Source organism: Sus scrofa, chromosome 13, assembly GCF_000003025.6.
Source record: "Sus scrofa isolate TJ Tabasco breed Duroc chromosome 13, Sscrofa11.1, whole genome shotgun sequence".
Taxonomy (NCBI): domain Eukaryota; kingdom Metazoa; phylum Chordata; class Mammalia; order Artiodactyla; family Suidae; genus Sus; species Sus scrofa.
In genome coordinates this window covers 123343308-123365573 of record NC_010455.5, presented here as the reverse complement: position 1 = coordinate 123365573, position 22266 = coordinate 123343308, and the positions used below count along the sequence as shown (strand labels likewise).

At 45.5% G+C, this 22266-nt stretch overlaps 2 protein-coding genes across 8 annotated transcripts in view; one reads left to right on the top strand and one right to left on the bottom strand.

Annotated features, from left to right (window-relative positions):
• Positions 368-9136, top strand: TMEM41A (transmembrane protein 41A). Its single transcript, XM_021069988.1, has 5 exons — positions 368-582; positions 2167-2320; positions 4396-4557; positions 5107-5245; positions 7319-9136. Exons 1-5 carry the CDS (start codon positions 464-466, stop codon positions 7537-7539), a joined length of 795 nt encoding a protein of 264 aa, XP_020925647.1. The 5' UTR covers positions 368-463; the 3' UTR covers positions 7540-9136.
• Positions 8023-22266, bottom strand: part of MAP3K13 (mitogen-activated protein kinase kinase kinase 13) — a 181475-nt gene continuing 167231 nt past the window's right edge. For all 7 annotated transcript variants that reach the window (XM_021069980.1, XM_021069982.1, XM_021069984.1 and 4 more), the window contains 3 exons: positions 19232-19302; positions 16380-16677; positions 8023-15259 (listed from right to left, as the gene is read on the bottom strand). In XM_021069980.1, the coding sequence (XP_020925639.1) occupies positions 15158-15259; positions 16380-16677; positions 19232-19302 (471 nt within the window). In that variant the 3' untranslated portion in view covers positions 8023-15157. The remainder of the gene's footprint in view (positions 15260-16379; positions 16678-19231; positions 19303-22266) is intronic.

The following is a 22266-nucleotide window of genomic DNA, read 5'->3' as shown; positions in this document are numbered from 1 at the left end:
TTCCGTGTCGACCATTCCACCACACTCACAGGAGCCTTTGGTTCTAAGAGGGCTGCATTTGCTTTGTGTTACAACCGATGGTTGACAAGACTGGAGTGACCACTAGACCGCAAGCTCGCTGTGGGTAGGGCTCGTGATTCTCCCAGCGCCTGGCAGAGAGCCCGCAAAGAAGTGAAGCAAGAGACAGAGATAAACAGAAAAAGACACCCAAACGGGAGGAGGACAGACGAACGTGCTGAACAGGGAGGCTGCAAGACCGGATCTGCAGGATTCCTGGCTAAGGGGCAAGCAGCCGGAGGCCGGTAGGGGGCGGGGTCTGTATCTGGGGGGCGGGGCCTGGAGCGGACCCCGCCCCGGTCCGTCCCCTAACGCGCTCCGCGTGCGCAGTACGCGAGCAGTTAGGTCCCCGGTGCTGCTTCCGCGCTCGTCTGCGGCCCCCGCGGGTCGGGGTGAGGGCGCCGATATGCGTCCCCTGCTCGGTCTCCTCCTGGTCTTCGCCGGCTGCACCTTTGCCTTGTACTTGCTGTCGACCCGACTGCCCCGCGGGGAGACACTAGGCTCAGCCGAAGGGGCTGGAGACAGGTGCGTGGCAGAGGTGGCGGGGAACAAGTTTCAGGTCAAAGGAGGGGAGCCAGGTCGGAAGATGGGTCTGGGAACCCGAGGTTGGGGTTCCCAGATCGGAGGCGTCGGGAGCCGGGATTTGAGGTTCAGTTCTAGGACTGGGGATCAGACAGCGTCTACACGGTCGCGAGCAGGCCGGGTGGACTGGACCTGGGGCCCGGTCCTAGCTGGGACCTGCTTGCTGGTCGCTGCGCGGGAATGCTGTCTAGTGCCTTTTGGGGGTGAGATTTGCGGAGGGAAACGCGGCGTCTTACCCCGGAGCATTTCTGTTCGCGCCATGGCATCACCTCTTGAGCTGTGTCCCTGTCGTCTTTCCTGGCCCAGTCCTGACTCCCCTGTGCATCCGACCCTCGGCCCTGGTTGGACCCGCAGCCCCTTCTTCACGACTGCTTCCAGCCTCCCTCCATCGTCCTCCCCACTTCACTTCAGTTTTGTTAGGTCTGTCCTTGGGACTTTAAGGCATTCTGTCTTCAGGAAAAGCATTGCCCAGACAACTTTAAATTATTCGCTAATTAATTATCGGGTCCGCCCCTCTTCCTGGCTGTTTCAGCTTTTCCTTCTCAGGACCGACTAGCTGAGGCAGAAGGCGTTACAATACCTACCGGGCCAGTTTGTCGTGAGTGCAGCTACTGTTCATAAAGTTAATGGAAGGGTGTCAGGGATGTTATGATGTTTGATTGTTAAGAAGGTTGTTTGCAAAGATTGTATTCTTTTGCTCCATCTGGGAAGGCTCTGCTGTAGGTGTAATACATACTAAGAGAAACATTCTGATGAGAACCAGGAGAGTTTGCTTATTTGATGGATTTGATCGTTGATGGATTCAGGAGTTGTTTAGATGCCAGAGGCAAGGTAGACTTTACACTGAAGCTCTTGGACTGGGTTCATAGTGCATTGAGGACCATATAAAGAGCAGGGTGAAAAGCCGGCTCTTTGAAAGGGCTGGTTTCAAGCCTGACACATTATTGAAAAGATTTTGTTTATGGCGTGGGACAAATATACTTTCCTGGAGAATCTTTAATTGGCTTTTTTTGTGACTGATAAAACAATTGTTTTACTTAGTAACTTAGAAGTCGTGTCAAGTTTGAATTGTCCTTGGCCTAAAACTTAGGGGGAGGAGGTGCTCATGGAAAGGAAAAGGTAGTTTAGGATGTTTTGCATTTGCCTAGATATTAAGCCATTTGCCTCTTAAGAATAGTTCATAAAACCTGAGAGCTAAGAGGGAACTTGGTGATTGTCCACCATCAACCCCTCCTTTTTCAGATGAGGAAACTGAGGCTCAGGGACTAGCCCAAGATCACGCAACTGGAGAGTAGCAGAGTTGAGATGCAACCACAGGTCCTTTGCTCCCAAACCAAGGCTCTCCTTGCCTCTGCTGTGTTGTATCATGTCATCCGTCATCCTGGCCTCCCGTTATGCGTGTGTTGCCGGCAGACCAGATGAGGGGCACATTTATAAACCTCCTTTGGAAGAAAGACACAGCAAGTGACTTTCTTAGGTATCAGGCTCATCTGGACTTTTGTTTCCATCTGCTTTTTCAAATCTCAGGTCACTATGGTTCCCCTCAGATGTGGCTGAGCTGCGGGAACTCTCTGAGGTCCTTCGAGAGTACCGGAAGGAGCACCAGGCCTACGTATTCCTACTCTTCTGCAGTGCCTACCTCTACAAACAGGGCTTTGCCATCCCTGGCTCCAGCTTCCTGGTCAGTATCCTGCCCTCCTCCTGTGCCTGCCAGGAAGCCACCTTCTGTCCTTGTAGACGGGCCCTTGGGCTGCAGCTCTTACGGTCTAGAGGATAGACTACTGTGGCTACCATTTGTTGTCAGCTTCCCCTGTGTCAGGTGCTGTCCTAGTCACTTTACCTGAATGACCTTATTTAATTCTTGCAAGAGACAATAACACACACTATTCTCCACATTTTTAAGATAAGGCCATGAATGATGAGAAATCAGGTAACTATCCCAGATGACAAGGCGAGGAGGTGGTAGTCCTGGGGTTTGAACCCACATCTACCCAGCTCCCGAGCCTACCTTTCCTCTCAGTTATGCTGTTTTTGTTTTTAAGGATTCGATTTGATAGCTGTGGGGTGCTGTCCTTGAGACCCTGCCCCACCATCCCAGGCTGGGTCAACTCTTCCCCTTCAGAGCTTCTGTAATGTTTTTGATTTTTTAAAAATCTGTTTTCTTCTCTAGTCTGAGTTCTTTTGAGGACAGGACCTGTTCCTTATTCTCATCCTTTGAATTTCTTTGCCTGGCATAGGGATGTGCCGTCATAAATGTTTGATGAATAAGTGCAGGTTGTTCATGGTGATGTTGGGCTGTAGAGGCTGGGAAGTCTCCCAGTGTGGAGAGGACAGGTCCTCCTGGTTTTGTGGGGATCCTTGGCTCTCAGGAGCCGCAGTGTTAAACCCCAGCTTATGTTTGGGCTCTTGGATGCTTCTCATCAGTTGTAGTCTCAGGCTGTACAAAAGAATCTGTGCTGTCCTCGCAGTAGCACTGAAAGCTGGTTCGTGTAAATGTATATGTCTTATAGCTTTGGGTAGGTTGGAATCCCAGCTGTGTCACCATGAGCAAGTCACCTAACTTCTCCAACCCCATATCCTCGTCCAGTGGAGTAGGGATTCTCCTGTATAATCCCGAGGATTGTTACATCGGAGGATTAAATGATACAGCAGGTGCAGAGAGGCTGGCACGGTTGATGGTGCACCTGGCACACAGCGGCCCTCAGCACTTGTTGAGTGATTAGGTGACTAAGCAGGAAGCCCTGAAAGCGTCCTTCTGTCCTGCTTCTCTCTCCTGCCTCAACGTCATCTTCCTGCCTCAGCATTCAGCTCAGGCTAGATCCACTTAAGCAGTTTCTTTGCTGGAAACTGGAAGAAAAGCAAACATGTCCATGCTGGGGGAGATGGAGGTGCATTTGATGCTGGAGATTGGTGGCTGACCCCTGGTGTCGCCTCTGTACCTCTTGCTCTCTTGAGCTGATGTCTCTTCATGACAAAGAACCAGCTGCTGCTTGCGGGTGAATCCTGTCTCCGCCTAGTTTGACCTTGGGCACAGTACTTTCTCACTGTAGAATGAGGTGAGGATGGCATATGACACAGGGTCAGAGTGGGGATGTAATCAGACAGGTATTAAGTTCATAACACATAGTAGGTGCTGAGCAGATCCCCAACTTCTCACTTCCTTTCTCTCTTGGATCACACATTTGGCAGGATGATGTCTACCAGCCAGATGGCATTTAGTTCACTTTTCCATTTTTGTTCATCTAAAGTTTTATGGAGTGTCAGCTAGAATTCTGGTCAACATGGAACCCCCAGTGTTAGCATACCACATAGATGGAATTCCAGCAGAAAACAAAGCAATGAGACATTTTATAAAGCTTGTGTGGTCTCACTGAGGAAAAATTTCATGGTTTGAGTTCATTTAAAAGAGCAAAAGTAACTTGTCAGTTTGGTTTCTGCCTTTTCAGAGCATCAGGGTTTTCAGGACCCACCAGAGCCCTTGTAGCAGGCTGGGTGCTACATACATGTATTTTCCCGTTTAATTCTTTCCTGCTCACTGAAGTTTGCATCGTCTTCCTGTCCGAAAGGCGAAGAGACCAAGGCTGGGGTTGTAGTTCCCAGCTCTCTCATCACTTTCATTCACCCCTTTTAGAATGGGAGTTGGGTTCTGTCCAGGAGTCACTGGAGGTGGAGGGAACCTCAGACCCTCAAGCTCCAGGACAAGGTGGCTGGCCGCTGCCAGATGCCTTTGTAGCAGAGTGTCTGTTTTCTTTGCAGAACGTGTTAGCTGGCGCTTTGTTTGGGCCATGGCTGGGGCTTTTGCTGTGCTGTGTGCTGGCTTCGGTGGGTGCCACATGCTGCTACCTGCTCTCCAGTGTTTTTGGCAAACAGCTGGTGGTCTCCTACTTTCCTGACAAGGTGGCCCTGCTGCAGAGGAAGGTGAGTGCCAGCACCGCCCCCCAAGTCACTTCATGGCCCTGAGGGGAGGGAGGGCCAGGGATCTCCTACCGTCTGGGGTGGACCCAGGGCTTCTGTTGGTGTCTGCAGGAGGCACAGACCTGAGCTTAGATCTCAGCTGCATCACTCCCAGCTCCTTGTCTTCAGGCAAGTTCCTCACTTTTCTGAGCCTCAGGCATCTCCTTTTTCTTCCCCACTGCTGTGGTGTAGCAGGTTAAGAGTCGAGCATTGTCTCTGCAGAGGCATGGGTTTGACCCCCAGTCCAGCGTAGTGGGTAAAGACCCAGCCTTCCCCGAAGCTGTGGTTGTAAATGCAGCTCAGATTCCATCCCTGGCCTGGTAACTTCCATATGCCATGGGTGTGGCCAAAAAAGAGAAAAAAGAAATAATAAAAAATTAAAATGTGGAGAACAGTCTCTGCCCTGGAATTTGAAGAATATGTAAAGTATCTAGAATAGTGCCCAAACCAACAGATCTTCAAAACCTGGAGGCTCTTTCTGCTTCTTAACGGCTTTATCTTCTTTGGCTGCAGGTGGAGGAGAACAGAAACAGCTTGTTTTTTTTCTTACTGTTTTTGAGGCTTTTTCCCATGACGCCAAACTGGTTCTTGAACCTCTCGGCCCCGATTCTGAATATCCCCATCGTGCAGTTCTTCTTCTCAGTTCTCATCGGTAAGATGTAGTGGACGAGTCTGGGACTCGTGGTTGTCGTGGGCACGTGCTCACCTCTGCCAGCAGCGGTCGGGAAGAGCATGGTCAGGCCTCATCTCAAGAGGCCGTTCCTGATGGCAAATCTCCTCAGGCTTGAACATGAAAACCCACAGAAATACGTTGGGAAAAAAATAGGGGTTGTTCATTCTACGACTGTATTTAGTGCCTGTTGTGTGCCCAGCACTGTGCTAGGCCCTGGGATTAGAAGAGTAATCTGTGTAAAACACACGATTTGGCCCATCGTAAGCACTCAGAAAATGCTCTCAGGAAAAGCAGAGTTGGAGTGAGGGTTTCTGGAGTGAGAGAAAGAAGCGGGGAGTGGGGGGAAGGGGCAGAGCAAGGGCTTCCATCTGATTTCAGCCCCTGTTTCGATTAAGATCTGCCTCTGGAAGAGTTGGTCTTAGTGAGGTTCCTACTGCCTTTTGACAACTGTATGACCTTCAGTAAGAGCCGAGCCCTCAATGGGCCACTTGGCCAAGTGAGGGGCTGGGACTAGTGCAGTGTTTCTCTAAGCATGAGCTTTCAACCGTCTTCATCTGAATGGTAAAATGCTAACATCCTGTAAAATCAATGACTATTATTTTCTCCACACTGGAAGTAAAGCACCCTCTTTAAGGCTAAAGCAAGGATTGCCTCTCAAATTTCCTTTAGAACCTGGAGGAAAGACCACTCAGGGCTCTAGGTCAAACACGACAAAATCTGTGGTCAAGCAGCTGCTATTAATAGGGAATTCTTGAGAGAAGCTGAGATCTTAAATCGAAACAAAATCTTCCACAGCTAATTCTGGTCATTCTGGCTTTTAGGCAGAGTGCCTCATGCCTCAGGACCTCCCTTAATAGCCTTAATTACCCAGGTGGAATGAGGCTTGGAAGGGCTCTGGGGACCTGGATTCTAGTTCACCCTCTGACAAGCTGTGTGACAGTGATGGCTCTATGATGTTGAGGCATCATCTGCAAGAGAGGAATGGATCATCAGAGGGTCCTAAACCAATCAGAATGCAGGAGTAAGGTCTGGGAGAGGCTTGAGAATGCAGGTTCCTGGGCTCTACCCCAGACCCAGGTAACCAGAATCTCTGGGGGAGGCTGAAGATGTGTTTTTAACAACTTCACCAGGGGATTGTTACACAGTCAGCCTCTCTAGCCATCCAGTCAGACTTGGGATCCAATGGATTTGGTGATTTCTTGGAGACGGTACAGAACATGAACAGTAGTACTGCTTTTAAGAAACTTGTTTTCATCTTAGGCATACTGGAAACTTCCTAATGCTGGTGCCTCTCTTTACTTTGGCTGTTGGGTGCTCGGAACCAAATCTGGGGGCACCTCTAGCAAATGAGTGAAATTTATGTATTTCTGTATAAGCATTAATTGTATTTTAGTTACTCATTTTGTTTTTTCCTGTTTAAATTTATTTTTTTATATGTAGTGTTTTTTATTTTTTTCATTATGGCTGGTTTACAGTGTTTTGTCAATTTTATACTGTACAGCAAGGTGACCCAGTTACACATACATGTATACATTCTTTTTTCTCACATTATCATGCTCCATCATAAGTGACTAGATATAGTTCCCAGTGCTACACAGCAGGATCCTATTTAAATTTTTATCTTATTGTAGTGTATATATATTAAATTTTTTATTAAGTTGATTTACAATGTTCTGTCAATTTCTGTGGTACAGCAAAGTGACTCAGTTATAACACACATATACATTCTTTGTCTCACATTATTCTCCATCATGTTCCATCGCAAGTGATTGGATGTAGTTCCCTGTGCTGTGCAGCAGGAGGTAGTATATATGTTTCTGTAAACCATCTCGAGTCCTGTTGAATGAGGCAGATGTATGTGGGAAGTGAGGAAAGGAGGAGAAAGAGTGGAAAAGAAGAAGGGAAAGAGGTCATAAATTTAGGAGTCAGGCATTGGGTAAAATCAGTACAAAACTGGAGTCACTGTTGTCATTCCTGGTGACATTTCTGAAGGACTGTTGTTCTTCATTTTCCCACCCTCAGTAACAGGCTCTTTCCCTTTTCTTTCTTCAGGTTTGATTCCATATAATTTCATCTGTGTGCAGACGGGCTCCATCCTGTCAACCCTTACCTCTCTGGATGCTATTTTCTCCTGGGAAACTGCCTTTAAGCTACTGGCCATTGCCCTGGTGGCCTTAGTTCCTGGAACCCTCATTAAAAAGTTTAGCCAGAAAAACTTATATTTGAATGAAACAAGCAACACTCATCACGTAAATAGTAGAAAGCATACGTGATCTGGATCCTTTGGTTGCCAAGTCCCTGGACTCTTGTTTATTTGTATAATGGGTGTGGTCCTCCTGAAGCCCCTCATTTTTAAATTATTCTCAACAGATAATTTGGACTCTGTTCTTCTGTGTGCTCTGTCTTGTCATGCAGGACACTCTGCTCTAGAAGGTGAATTACACCAAGTTCTCAAACCAGCCCTGATTTAGCAGGACTCTCGTAAAACGGATGGCCTCCTAGCAAATCCTGTTGATATATTATTGAATAACAGGGATTCACGGTAGTCGTGTTCACCTCTTGCCAAGCCCTGAGCTGCCTCGGAAGAGGATGCTGATTGCCTTTGTCCAGGGTGCCTCTTTTGCACAGTGATGGCTGTCGTGACAGGTGTTTTCCTTAGAAGCCCTTCTTGGACATGATTAGTGCAGATAATGACACGTGAACCCACATCATGACACCACTCTGTCTTGTTAGTCTTCTGAAGAATTTTTTTTTTTCCGATTGACCTACCTCTTCCATAAATCAAGGGAAACAAGCCGATGAACTGCACAGACCTTCCATGTGCAGCTCAAAAGCACAGTGATTGCTGGGATGCTATTTATGTTCAGATGCACTGATGTCACCACGTGTCAGATCCTCTTTTGGTTGCATATCTTGACAATTAATCCGACTGCAGATGAACTATTAAATATGAATGGAGTGAACTCTCTATGTTGTGGATATGTTCTGGACAAATTCTTAACCCATCTGGATGGCTGAACCAAATGATCGCCAGTACATTTTCTAGTCTGTCCTTTCTGTATAGAAATCCCTCCTCCCTCCTCCTGCTGGGAGAATGGATGCAGTACACTCAGATATCAGCCAGTATACCTTCTGAATGCCTTTTTTTTTTCTTTTTCATTTTTATCATTTCCTGAGCATCACTGAGGAATAACTATTTTATTTTTTAATTCAAAGGTGAAAGCTTGGTTTTGGTTAACTTTGTGGTGTTGTATTTTAATTATTTGTAGCTGTCATTGCTTCCTATTGCTATGTTATTGAATTGGCCCAGACCTGGGTTAATGCTTCCAAGGACAGAAGGGCCTTGGCACCTAAACTGACCACCTCTGGGACCCCGTACCCTGTAGGAGTAGCTCATCACTTCTTAGCAGAGCTGTTGCCCTTAGGCACCATCTGCTGGGTTTTTGATTTGACTTGGCCAAGAATCTTGCCGAGCCTTTAATGTAGACCAGTTGTTGTACGTGAATTCTTGGTAATACTTGAGTATGAAGAATGAATTTTCCAAGCAGTGTTTTTTGGACATGGTATAATCCAAAAACAAAACAAAACAAAACAAAAAACAAAACAAACCAACAACCCAATAAGGACTTCATTTTTAAGGATGTGTTGCTTAAAAAGAAGCTTGATAATGAGGCCAGCTGGACTTGGAAATCCTGGCTCTTGTATTCAGAAGTAGGAGGTGGGAAGGGGAGAAACAAGGAAGCTCTCTGCACTTTGCCCTCTTATTAAGATCCTTGGATTTGTCTCTCTATCTCCTCCCCCAGGATTTTGCAACAATGTGCCTTATCTGTTGTGAGTTTACAGCTTCCCAAATAAATGTATATAAATGTTCTGAGTGGTGTGTTGGTACTGTCACTAACTTTCAATTCCTCTTGCCAGTGGGAATCAGGATTGGCTGAAAATCAGACAATCCAAAGTGGTGTCTTAGCCCTCTCCTCCCAGGCATCTTACCAGTTGGATACCTTGGAAGCCAGATTTTCACTTTAGCCTTCTTCCTCTTATTGCTCACTGTTGAGTGGGATGCTAATAACAGAGAAGTAGCTGTAAGATGGGCAGCAGGAAAGCTGTAGGGAAGAAGCAGAGTGCCTGTCTAGGATGGCACAGAATAATCATGAAGAGACTATCACAAAAGAAAGTGATGATCGTCTCTTCCTTCTGTGGGTGTGTCTGACGAAAGAGCCACAGGAACCAGCTCTCCCACCGCAAACAGTACCTAAGGAAAAGACAGGACAGAAACAGTGAAGTATGCTTTTTGTTTAATTCCATGCAGTGGTTTGCTTTGATAGTCGCTCTTGTTCCCATCGCTGTACAACTGTTCACTACAAAGAGGGAGCCGGCATCAGAACCCACACAGGGAGCAGGGGAACGGATGGTACTGGAGACCACAGAGGAGACAGATGAGGGAGTTCATCTTGAGACCTGACTTCAAAAAAAGAAGTTAATTTGCTCCAAATAGAAAGGAACTCAAATTACTGCAATCAAGAATCAAAGTGGGTCGTCCCACTTCCAGAGTCTGAGACATTGTCACTCTGGAGGTGGTGAGCTACCTGGACAGTACGGCCAGTGAGGTTAGCTTGCATGTTCTGGAGTGGAGGTCCCTCTGGCCTGCAGCCATTGGAGGACCCTGTCTGCCTGGTCACAGGCAGCAGCCTGGGGTAGAAGCCAGCGTTCCCCTGAGTGCTCTCTGTGGCTCTAGAGACTAGGCCTGGGATTCAGCCAGAAGTTTCCTTAAACAGTGGCCTTGCCATCTGCTTGGGGGCTGGTTCTGTGTGAAATCCTGCCATCATGCTCTGTGCACATGACAGTTAAAAGGCTTAACCCAACTCCTTTGGGGTAACCTTGTTTCTCAGAACGGTGATCTCAGAGCTCCCCTCTTCTGCCACCTGTCCCTGAGAAGTGTTCCAGGTTCCACAAGGGTCCTCCACTTGGCAGCCTAGTTCTTTCCAGTTTGAATAGGTGCTTGCAGTATTGGCTGTAACATGCAAACAAGCAGACTAATATGATTTTACGTGCTAGCCTGTGAGGTTGGTAACCATGGCAGGGTGAGTATATGAGCACATTTTTTTCACTGAAATCAGCAATGAAGAAAAATCTCGCTGCTAGAATGGCACAAAATTCATACTGACAGTACAAGTCAAAGGATGAAAAAGAGTGTCACACTGTTTTGGTAGATCAGTCTCATAGAGTCTAAGGAAGAAGCAAGTGACTGGGACTTAGGTTAACTTTCGGTTTATAGAAGGTAGTGGAGGAACATGCTCATTTAACACAATGAAATGATGTAAATGAAGAGACATTTTGGAATTCAGTGTCAGTGATTAGAGATTATTAAGTCGGAATTGTAGTCCACAAGGGCAGTGGGTGGGAAGCATGTGGCCTTTTTCCTGCCATTGGTGCTGCCCCTGATAGCCACAGGGCGGGATCGATCAGGAGTGCACGGGTGCAGTCCTGTTACTCTCCTGCCAGAGCTAACCTGAGATCTCAAACCACCTTAAGAAATTATGAGGATAGAGCTGGGATGGCAAACAGACCTACCCTCGCACACCAATTCCAATCAAGTGGTAGTCATTGTGCCAACTGCTGTGTTGTGAGAGGTTCTGAGGCTTTGTCCAGGCTCAGTAGGAAAGAATATGGTGATCAATAAATAACACTGGTCTTGGATATTTAGGGTGGTGATGGTCGATGGTGGGATGGGGTGGTATTTTGGTTTTGGGCTTGGGGGAAAAACAACATAGCACACTATATTGCAGAGCAGGTTGGAAATTCCTTAGATTCTGTTTGTAGAAATCAGTTCCAGGAAGTTCAAAGAGGAACATTTTAAGAAAAGGGGAAAAAAAAGGGTAGATCAATAAGGCTGCATTCCCACTGAAAAAACATCAATGCTCCACAGTAGGAGAGGGCATTTAAAACTGGGTTGGTACCAAAACTCCAAATCATCAAGTCTATTATTACTTAGGGTAAGAGGAAAATTTAGTACAATGAGGCCCTGAAATCCTACTGAAAATATCTTTAATTCTAGAAGGATGGATTTGTTGATACAAAAGTTTTTAAATATCTGAACTTCAAGTAGGTCATATCAAATCATCCTACCACAGAGCTAGCACCTTCACCTTTCTGGGTAGGTGCTCTCCTTGATCTTGCAAACAGGTCTAAATTTGAATGGTGGTGAGGTCTATTCTGATTTCAAAGGGGATGCAGGCTTCCCAGTCCTTCTGCTAAGCAATTTTAAGAAAAATTGTTATTCAGAGGACATGATCTGGAAACAGATGGAAATTAGAACCGAATGCCCATCTGCAACACAAATTAAAACTCATTATCTTGCAGTCAGTCAAAAACAGATGCTAAATGAATGTGGACATTCATCCCAAGGGGGGTTAAACTCAATCAACAATGAAGTTTGAAATGACAGCCCTGGGAGTCTCCTTAAAGCACTGTTGCCCAGTTGTCAGGACTGAAGAGTTCGCTCTTAAATTCCCTGAGCTCTTCATTCCACACTCTTCAGATGACTGTGGAGCTGTTCTCAAAGAAACACACTCAAGTTCAAAACTGTCCTGGTTACTTCAAAGGCAGAAAGTGAAGGGTGGCCTGGGATAGAGAAGGCATTTCTCTTTTAACCTCACCTAAAGACACCTCTTCTCTAAAGCCTCCCGTCACTTCTGCTAACAAGTTAAAATGCTCAGTGTGAAGCTTTATTCAACTCTTGACAAGACAGTGACTGACAGAAGATTCTACACTATCTGATACCCTAATATGCTCACAATAGTCAATCTAGACAGGTATGTGGCATTATGACAGTCAAGAGAGGAGTTCAAAAAACTTATCACAATTATGAGGTATTGGGTGGGTTTTCCAGGAAGACCATCATGGAAAGGTATAAGCCCCTTTGACCTTCATCTTTCCCCTTGGCCACTAGAGGTGGGCAAGCTAGAAAAGCTGAATGATCAATGTTTTATATCAGACAGAAAGAGGACACAGAGTCACAGCCTCTCTGTTCCCAGAAGTAACAAACGAGAGAGATTCACAGTATGGTGTATTCTGAAGTCAGAGGATGAAAAATATGGCCTTTTCAGCTACTTTTCCAGCTCTGCGATTCTCTAAGTGACTAGGCCTCATCCTAGAATTTCTGTAGTCTTGCTGTGTGATGACATCACAACTAAGACATTTTCTGTCATGCCATCTCTTTATTTCCTTTTTTAGTCTCACAACTAGGAGAAAAAAAGGCTGGAGTTCCCCGGTGGCTCAGCAAGTTGAGGACCTGGCACTGTCACTGCTGTGGCTCTGGCTACTGGCGCCATCCCTGGCTTGGGAACTTCCTCATGCCACAGGTGTAGCCAAAAAAAGAAAAAAAAAGAAGGGATTTTACGGCATCTAGCAGGAAGGAGATTACAAACCATGCTGCCAGTTGTTGAAACCATCTATCCCTCAGGTCCCATGTAGAATCCCTCTAAGCCTGTTTCTCTCAGGGTATTAAATAATTCTCTTTGTGCGTCTACTGTAGTCTCATGATTTTATTTCTTAAGAAACGTGAGAAAGTATACAGCTTTTGAACTCTTTGTCTGCCACTCAGTCATCTGCCCACCTAGGAGCTTTTGTGATCAGGTCAAAATCACAATGTATCCATTGGGCTCCAGGGCAGAACCTCAGATGATTGTTGTACAGAGAAAATGAGGGAACACAGCTAAGACCAATACCAGGGAGCTCCCAAACGGCAGCTACATTTTCATTCCTTCATAAAAATCATAAAAATCCATAATAATTCATGGTTAGCAATAAACACAATCATTGTGCTATACCGTAAACCACACCTTCTGATCGACAGAAAATGAGAATGATAATAATTATTATAAAATAAAATAACAATGATAATAATGCCATAACTTAAGATCTTTCATGTAGGCCAGCTACAGAATTTATACAAAATGGAATAATTTAATGAAACAATACTGCTCTCTGTATAAGTTAAACATTTTCCTTCATCCTACCTAAGGGCTATAAATTACAGACACTAAATTTTAAATCAATGTCTCAACATAAAGTGTAAACAAATGGAGGGATCGAACAAGCAAAAGGAACTGCTCTCAATTCCCTCCTGCGTTTCCTTTTTGGCTGATGCAGTCAGTGACACCCAGAGAAGCGCAATGTTTTCATCTGCATTGGAAATGGTTTAATACCTGTGTGCATAAGTCTTTCCTGATGTCCAATACGATGCAATGTTAAAGCCTCTTGCCATCCTCTCCAGGTCTTCAGCCTACAGAGGTTGTTGGCAGTAATTGATCTTGGGGGCAGAGATGGGAAGTAGGCCAACACCTGCTTTTATATAAAATTCTAGATAAAATTTTCCTTAAAGCTGAGGCACCAATGACGTACCCTGGGATGCTTCTCAGAGCCCATGACCATGGAGACAGGCAGGACCTCATACCTCGGACAGTGTAAACTCTTTCCGATCGCTGCTCAGCACCAGTTGTTCTTTCTACGAATTTCCAAATCCAATTATTCAAGACTGCATTGACCCAAACATGTTTTACAAACAGCACTTAACAAAAATGCTCTCATGGTGGGGGAGGGGGTGCCTTTGCAAGTTGCTTATTTTGCCTTTATTCTGATGGTGGCGGCCAGTCACTAAAGCTTCCAGGATAGAATGGGTTAATATAATCAAAACATGGGTGATGGTTTGGGATTGGACATTGGGCAGACTCACACACATCCTAGCTGCCTTCAAAGACTAGTCTGTTTAAATCAACAAAACTGGTAGACAAGCACCCTGGTTCCAGGGAGCGGTGATCCCATCTTCTCCACAGAGCTGAACCGAAATAGTCTGAGAATGTACTTTTACAAATTCCCATGTGCTTTCCCAACACTGCTGGACATTCTCGTTTTGTCTTAGCCTTCTCTCCTCCTCAGGCTCTCCCTCCCCCGCCCCCATTTTCCCTAAAAGAAGTGGTCAACAGATGGAAAGGAAATAGGCTACAGGAAGATGGCACTTGAGTCTGAAAAATCAACACGTTGGTCAAGGTAATGCGTTTGCCAAGGTAATGGCATGGACAGCATTAAAAAGCGGAACACTTGTCAAGGACAAAGTTGGACGCTATCTGTAAGTCTCACTACCAAATGCTGCTTAAATTGTTTAAAAAATGAGATCAGCTTCCACATATACAGTTTTCTTTTTCCTCCCAGAGGAAGCACATGCCCTCAAAGACCTTGGGTGTAAGTATTTGGTCTCCAAACTTTTCTAGGTCATTTCCATCACCCATCTGGACAAGCTAGTTGAACTTAATGCCATCTGTTCTCAAGTTACCTGGAATTGCTTTTCTTTTGCTGTCCTGTTTTCTAAAATGCCCAGTATGTCTTGCTCTGGCTCTTCTTCCGTCACTTAGGGCCAAAAGAACTGGTCCCCTGTTCAAGTAGCAATAATACCTCCTGGCCCCACAAATTCCCAAGGATGTTGCTCCTAAATTCCACTTCTTGTCTTTCCTCTTTTTTCTCTCTCTCTCTTTTTTTTGCAAGAAATTATTGTCTTTCTCTCTATCATATATAGTTCACTCTTTACAGTACAAAGTGTTAAAATGTCAAACAAAAATAAATATCAATGTTACAGTAGCTAGAATTTCAATAAAATAGATCCCTGCCATTCTTGATTGAAATGTTCAGTGAGACTTAATTTCATTTGGATTTCTTTTTTCCAGAGATTTGCGAAGTCTCATGTTCCTGTTATTGCAGCTCATTTCTAGGGGTAAGAAAGATGGGGCAGCTCTCTTCCCAGATAAAAAAGCAGGGAGAGAGTGGGAAGAGTCTGGGGATGGGATGGATGTGAAATGCCAGTATAGCCATGAGATCTTCAGGATGTGTATTCTTTCATTACCAAGTAGCAGAGCTGTAGTGTTGATTGGTCCTAACTGTGGCATCAGAACACTCCCCATCTGAAGAGTCACAGTCCGATTCTTCAAACTGCATAGGATTCTGCAAAGTCAAGACAACGTAAGACCTTAATTCTTTTCTGCACTCACTCAGTAAACATATACTGAATACTTGCATGTGACAGATACTGCGCTAGGTTGCTGGCGGAGATAAATGAGACTAGGTCCTGTTCTTGTGGGCTTAATGGAGAAAGAAAACATAAAGATGATGATGACAATGATGATGAAGGTGATGACAGTGATAATAGTGCCCCCATAGCCCACATATATTGTTACTGCATTCTAGGCACTGCTGCAAGTGCTTTAACATCTATTAACCCACTTAATCCTCACAACAACCCTAAAAGATAGAGGCTGTTATCATACCCATTTTAAAGATAAGGGAACTGACCTATGGAGAGGTTAAGTGGCCCAATGCAGCACAGTGAGTTCATGGAAAGGCTGAGATTTGCATCTAGGCAGTCCAATTCCAGGGTCTACACTTCCAACCACTAAGCTATCCTGCCTCTCAGAAGGCGGTAGTGTGCATGAACTAAAGTGTTACACGGGCCATGATGGTATCCCCCAGGGCTGGTGGGGATGTAGAGGAGGGAGGCTCACCTCCTTAACCAAGTTGGAAGATGGGGCTGGAAGGAAGTGATGCTTGAGTTACATCTTGGGATGAAGGGTTCCTTTATTTATTTATTTTTTGTCTTTTTGCTATTTCTTTGGGCCGCTCCCGCGGCATATGGAGGTTCCCAGGCTAGGGGTCCATTCGGAGCTGTAGCCGCTAGCCTACGCCAGAGCCACAGCAACGCAGGATCCGAGCCGCGTCTGCAACCTACACCACAGCTCACGGCAACGCCGGATCGTTAACCCACTGAGCAAGGGCAGGGACCGAACCCGCAACCTCATGGTTCCTAGTCGGGTTCGTTAACCACTGCGCCACGACGGGAACTCCAAGGGATGAAGGGTTCCTGAGCAGTTCCACGTATGTGCTTCATGTGGGAGAGCTGCGCCCATTTGGGAGGCGCTTTGTCATCTCTACTTCAACTTACTTCATGGAGGCAGTGTTTTATCTTACACTCTAGATGATAACTGTAAAGACCCTAGGGGACTTGGTATGTTCTAACTCAAAGAGCTCAAGGAAGGGAACAGTGATGAGAGAACAGAGGAGCCCCCACCTCATAGCCACGTTCCTCTGAGCACAGCTTGCCCAGAGACATCTGCGTCTTCACGCGGCGCACAGCACACTCCTTGTCGGAGAGCCCATCTGAATGCGAGGATATCTCAATGGGGATCTCCGGCGTCTGGGACAGCAGGTCATCTAGCTTCTCCGCCAGACAGTCTTCAAGTTTATCTGCCAACTCATCAGGACTGTTTGAGTGGTCACTGGTATTTCCCTCCTCTCCGTCAGACACAGAGAAATTCTCAGAGCTAAAGGTTGAATATGACTGGCAGCTGCTGATGCAGCGATGGGGCCTGGAACCACAAAGCACCAGAGGAACTTAGTCACCAGAATGGCTACTTTCCTTTCCTTGTCACTCACAGCCTTGGTGGTGACAAGGTGTCCAGTGTTTCTCCTGACCCTGAGGGTAAGTCAAATCCAGCAAGGCAGAAGCTGTTTAAAGCAACTGAAAGGAAATTTGAATGTCCCCTTTCATTTGGTTTATACATCTGTGCGGTCCCACACAACACACCAAAGCTGATGGCTACCGCTGGGCTTTGAGAAAATCAGCTCATGGGTATGAAGCTGTTCACACTGAAATTATGCTTCTTATTCATAGAGAAACAACCACCTAGATTCTCACAGGTGAAAGAGATTTGGGGGATTCTCTGGTCTGACTCATTTCCCAGAGCAGAAAACTGGAGGCAGAGAAGGGAAGTGACTTGCTCAAGGCCAGACGGCAGAGCCGGCCACAGGCCAGGTCTACTCATGCTCCTCCAGTGTCCTCTCCCTGCCCTCCACTGGGCCTGGCAGCTCTGGAAGGCCAAGTGCCTTCAGCACCCCTGCTGACCGACCCTTAAGAGAAATGAGCCTGGAAGGGACATCCACTCTGCAGCTGTGGGCACTGCCCAGCCAGTTGGTGGCTCATTCCTGGTACCATCTGGGTTTAGGCCTGGTGAGGCAAATCTTCTGGGAGGAAGGAGGGGATTTACAAAAGTTCCTCATTTCTTTCCCATTGCTGACAGGTAGCCTAGTAAATACGAATGCCGTTAGCTTACACTGATTAAAAAAAAAAAGTAAAAATAAAAATAGATGGTGCTTTCCCTCTGTCATTGGCTGATCTTTCTGCATTTCTTAGGACACATCTGAGGTTGGCTGATGACCAGGCCAGGTGATGGGCTGGGGGTGGGGGTGTCAAGGACACACGAAGAGAGGCCAGAGGTGGGGAAGTCCATGTGGGAAAGGGAAGTTAAGGTAGGGCTCACACAACCTCTCAAGGCTGGGAATCCAGAGGGAGGCAGGAAGAAGGATATTATAAAAAGCAAAACCGTGAAGTAACAAGAAGATTTGCATCATGGCAAGAAGGTGGGAATTCATCAGGTGGGCTAAGTTAATGGTGTGACATAGGAACGAAAGCTGGGAGTAAACATAATTGTGATGCCCAGAGAGTGAGGTCAGAGGATGAAAAGGCATTTTATCTGGGTTCATTCTCTGCATAGGAGAAAATACAGCATCCAAGGAGACAAGTTAGCAATGGCAATGTGGTAGGAATAGCCCAGGGGATGAGAACAGATTTCAATTTTTTTTTTTTTTTTAAGGACGACACCCACGGCATATGGAGGTTCCCAGTCTAGGAGACGAGTCAGAGCTACAGCTGCCAGTCCATACCATAGTCATAGCAACACCAGATCTGAGCTGCGTCTGCAGCCTACATGACAGCTCATGGCAATGCCGGATCCTTAACCCACTGAGCAAGGCCAGGGATCGAACCTGAGTCCTCACGGATACTAGTCAGATTCTTTTCCACTGAGCATGACAGGAACTCTGAACAGATGTCAATTTTGTGCGCAGCATAGGGACCCAGAATACAATTTACCAAAGTACGAGAAGTCCCTTGATTTCAGGAAATTTCTGGTTTTTGGGCAACTACACAAATCTTCCTGGGGGTATTCCTAGAATCTTACTCTTCAAGAACAGAAAGCCTATTAGCAGAACAGACCTCCTGGGAGAAAACTACCATCCATACTTCTACATAAGGACAGCTCTTAATTCTAGAAGTAGAGGGAGGTGGTCCTTCTTTAGTCCCATAAGCAAAATTATTATTGCCAGCTAGGCAGGAAGCTATTACCATGGATGGGCTAAAGGAGGACTCAGTTCATCTAGTCATACTTGAGGTCTAAAATCCAAGGCAGGGAGAATGGCTGTGGACTAAATTGTGTCCTCCCCTGATTCCTATGTTGAAGCCTTACCTGCAATATAACATGACTGAATCTGGAAAGAGGGTCTTTAGGAGGTAATTAAGGTCAAGTGAGGTCAAAAGGGTGGGGCCCCAATCCGATAGGACTGTGGCCTTATGAGAAGATGAAGACCTCTCTTTTTTTTTCTCCCCCACCAAGTGAGGACACAGCAAGAAGGCTGCTGTCTGAAAGCCAGGAACAGAATTCTCACCAGGGACCCTGGATTCCAGAACTAGGAGAAATAAATTTCTACTGGTTAAGATACCTAGTCAGTGGCACTTTGTTAATGACAGTCTGAGTAGACTAATATGGGGAGGTACACTAGAAACCAGTAAAATTACCCATAAAGCAGTATGGACATCACATAAACTGCCCACTATATTCTGTTATAACCTTGAATCCATGTTTTCCTCATCTTGGAGTTCCTATTGAGTGATAAACTAGATAAACTAGAATCTGCTGTGCACAGCCAGCTGTTAAAGTAGGTAATGGGAAACCATGAACACAGTAGGTTCAAAATTTCCTATTCAGAGGCCGTTAGAAAGTGGCCTGTGATGGAACTGGAGGTGTGGCAAACTCGGGATTCTCCCTGATTACACTGAGAGCAATCATACGTGTTTATCGGTTTTACCTCTGTCTTCGTGGAAATTCAACTTCACTATCTACTTCCCCTTCTTCCTCTTCAGAGGAGTCGTCTCCACTCTGAGGAGAACAAGGAAAAAAGAGTCTTATTTCTCTTTCTCTCTCTCTTTCACACACACACATACACACACACACAGTCCCCGTAAAAGATTTAATTATTATCAAGGGCACTAAATAATAGCTTGTTTAGTGTCATTTTTAAACATACATCTATATATCTATCTATATATCACATATGTTTAAAATATAGATGTCTTCATTCATTCATTAGCAACTTTCCCTGGGTGTCCCTAATGACAGGCCCTGCACTAGATGCTGGAGGACATACAGAACCGGGTAAGACTGGGTTATCTTTGCCCTCAGGGAGATGAAGACTCCATGACAGTGTCCAGAGGTGAGTGATGAAGAGGGCAAACTGGGAAACTGGACAAGACGTCTTGGATGTTGAGGTAGTCTCTCGTAACTATTATCACTAGTGGCTCTAGGCTCTGGAGACTCCAAGAAGAAGTGATCTTTCAGTTCTTCAAAGCCCAACAACTACTTTCTCCCCTTTTATGTAACAGTCACCTTTTCACTAATTTTATTGTTATTACACTTACATCATCTCTACTACTAAGACAAGCATTATTTAAGGTCAGACCACATCTTGGTCTACTGTACTCCTCCTCCACCATTATTACAACACTGCATACAAAATAGTTGCTTAGCACATGACTGAGGCGGATGGGGGCATGGATAAGAGCTCCGGTCAGGACCTCTGAGGCTTCGTCATTGTTTTGTGGTTGATTTGGGAGGTTGGGTAGTGTCCCATCTGAGAGCATGATCTCCCCTGTGAGGGAAGATTCCACCTCCCTTCAAGGGCAGAGGAAGAGCCACACTGAAGATCAATTGTCCTTAATCCCACTGTCACGAGGCACTGGATCACTACAATCCTTTGTGAGGTGGGTAACTGGGCCCAAAGAGCTGTATCCAAAAATTGAGGATAATTCTTTCTTAGTGTCAGTTCTAATAATACATCACTCTTACCCATCTGTATTCTGATCTGTTTTTTTGAGGAAGAAAGACAGGGATGGCGTTATCCTGACTGTGGAGACAAGCATGTGCCCCTCGGTAGCCATGGGGGTGTATCAATGGAGGGAAGTGGAGCTGCACTGTGGGGGTGCAGGTCTAGTGAAGTCAAATGTAGAAGGGGTGTGTTCCATGGCCCGCAGACCCGCAGATGCATCAAAATGGCATCTGGATGGTTCAAAGATACACGTTACTTGGGAGGGGACCAGGGAACTGGGTGATCACTAATGGGTGCAAGGTTTCTTTTTTGGGGTGATGAAAATACTCTAAAATTAGTTGTGATGATGTACAACCCTGAATAAAAAGAACTGAGTTGTACACTTTAAGTGGGAGAACTTTTTGGTATGGGGATTAGATCTCAATAAGATTGTTACCAAAAAGAAAAAAAATATATATATATATATATGTTACTGGCCACAGGAATTAGAGGAGCAGAGAATGGATTAGCCCAAATCCACTGCACTACTCGAAACACAATTTATCTCTGGGAATGCTTGGTCAGTGGTAGCACTGTATGTAGAGAAGGGAATACAGTTCTGAGGCAGTGGCCCCGAGCTTCAGCTTCTTTTTTAGTAACTGTCTAGTTGGCCAAAACATGCCCTTTCACATCTTAGACATTTTCATTCCTTCAACTGAACTGATGAATGAGATGCTATGAAACAATAGTTAGAACTGAGTGGGTGTTTTCTGAGTGCTAAATACTTTTCACACACAGCCTTATGCAAGATGAGTGCTAAATAGTTTTTACACATTTTAAGCAAGATAAGCTCACATTTTTGGAAGGTTGCCACATGCCAGGCCTGGTTCTAAATGCTTTATCAACTCGTTTAATCTTCACACCAACCAATGAGGCAGGATCTACTATTAGCCTCACTTTGTAGATAGGAAACCGATGATTTTTTAAAAAGGTACTAAATATTTATGATTTTTATAAAGGTACTAAGTGGAAGAGTCTAGCTTTGAACTGGGGTCTGTCTGACTCCCAAGACTGCATCTAACCACAAGGGAGGAGAAGTAGATGGCCTCTCAGCTAATAAACCACAGGCAGCCAGTGGGCAAGGAGGAGAGGAACAGGTTTCAGGGACTGAGAACTGGCTAGGTCATGATGGTTATTAATTAAGTGATGTTTTTATAAAATACACTGTGAAGAAAGCTGGTTCCATGGGGGATTAATAGACGTTATTTTCATTTTTTTATTTTTTTGTCTTTTTAGGGCCACACCTGCAGCATATGGAAATTCCCTAGCTAGGGGTCAAATCAGACCTACTGCTGCCAGCCTACGCCACAGCCATGGCAACACAGGCTCTGAGCTGCATCTGTGACCTACACCACAGCTCACGACAATGCTGGATCCTTAACCCACTGAGCGGATCAAACCCTCATCCTCATGGATACCAGTCAGGTTTGTGCTGAGCCACAATGGGAACTCAAACAGATGTTATTTAAAAAATTTTTCTTTCTTTTCTTTTCTTTTTTCTTTCTTTCTTTTTTTTGCCTTTTAGGGCCACACCCGTGGCATATGGAAATTCCCAGGCTAGGGGTTGAAATGGAGCTGACCTACACTGCAGCTATCAAGCCATGTCTGCCACCTATATACACCACAGCTCACAGCAACACCAGACCCCAACCCACCAAGCAAGGCCAGGGACTGAACCCACATCCTCAAGGATACTAGTCGAATTAATTTCCACTGCGCCACAATAGGTACTCCCAACAGATGTTATCTTAGGTGTTATTTTTAAAAGGCAGTATGTCAAGTAGGTGAGGAAATGCTGGATTAAACAAGGTTACTGCGTGACTTCTCAAAGCCTAGGATTTTTTTTTTTTTTTTCAGAAGTTCCCAGACCAGTGATCAAACCCACATCACAGCAGTGACCTAAGCCACAGCAGTGACAAGGCTGGACCCTTAACTGCTAGGCCACCAGGGAACTCCCAATCCTAGGATTTGTTAATGTG

What these genes read in the sequence shown, in the direction of transcription:
- TMEM41A (XM_021069988.1), top strand. Translation starts at nt 464, where the DNA reads ATGCGTCCCCTGCTCGGTCTCCTCCTGGTCTTCGCCGGCTGCACCTTT. An exon ending in TCCCTGGCTCCAGCTTCCTG is followed by an intron (nt 2,321 to 4,395) that starts GTCAGTATCCTG and finishes TTTTCTTTGCAG; the next exon opens with AACGTGTTAGCTGGCGCTTT. An exon ending in CTTCTTCTCAGTTCTCATCG is followed by an intron (nt 5,246 to 7,318) that starts GTAAGATGTAGT and finishes TTCTTTCTTCAG; the next exon opens with GTTTGATTCCATATAATTTC.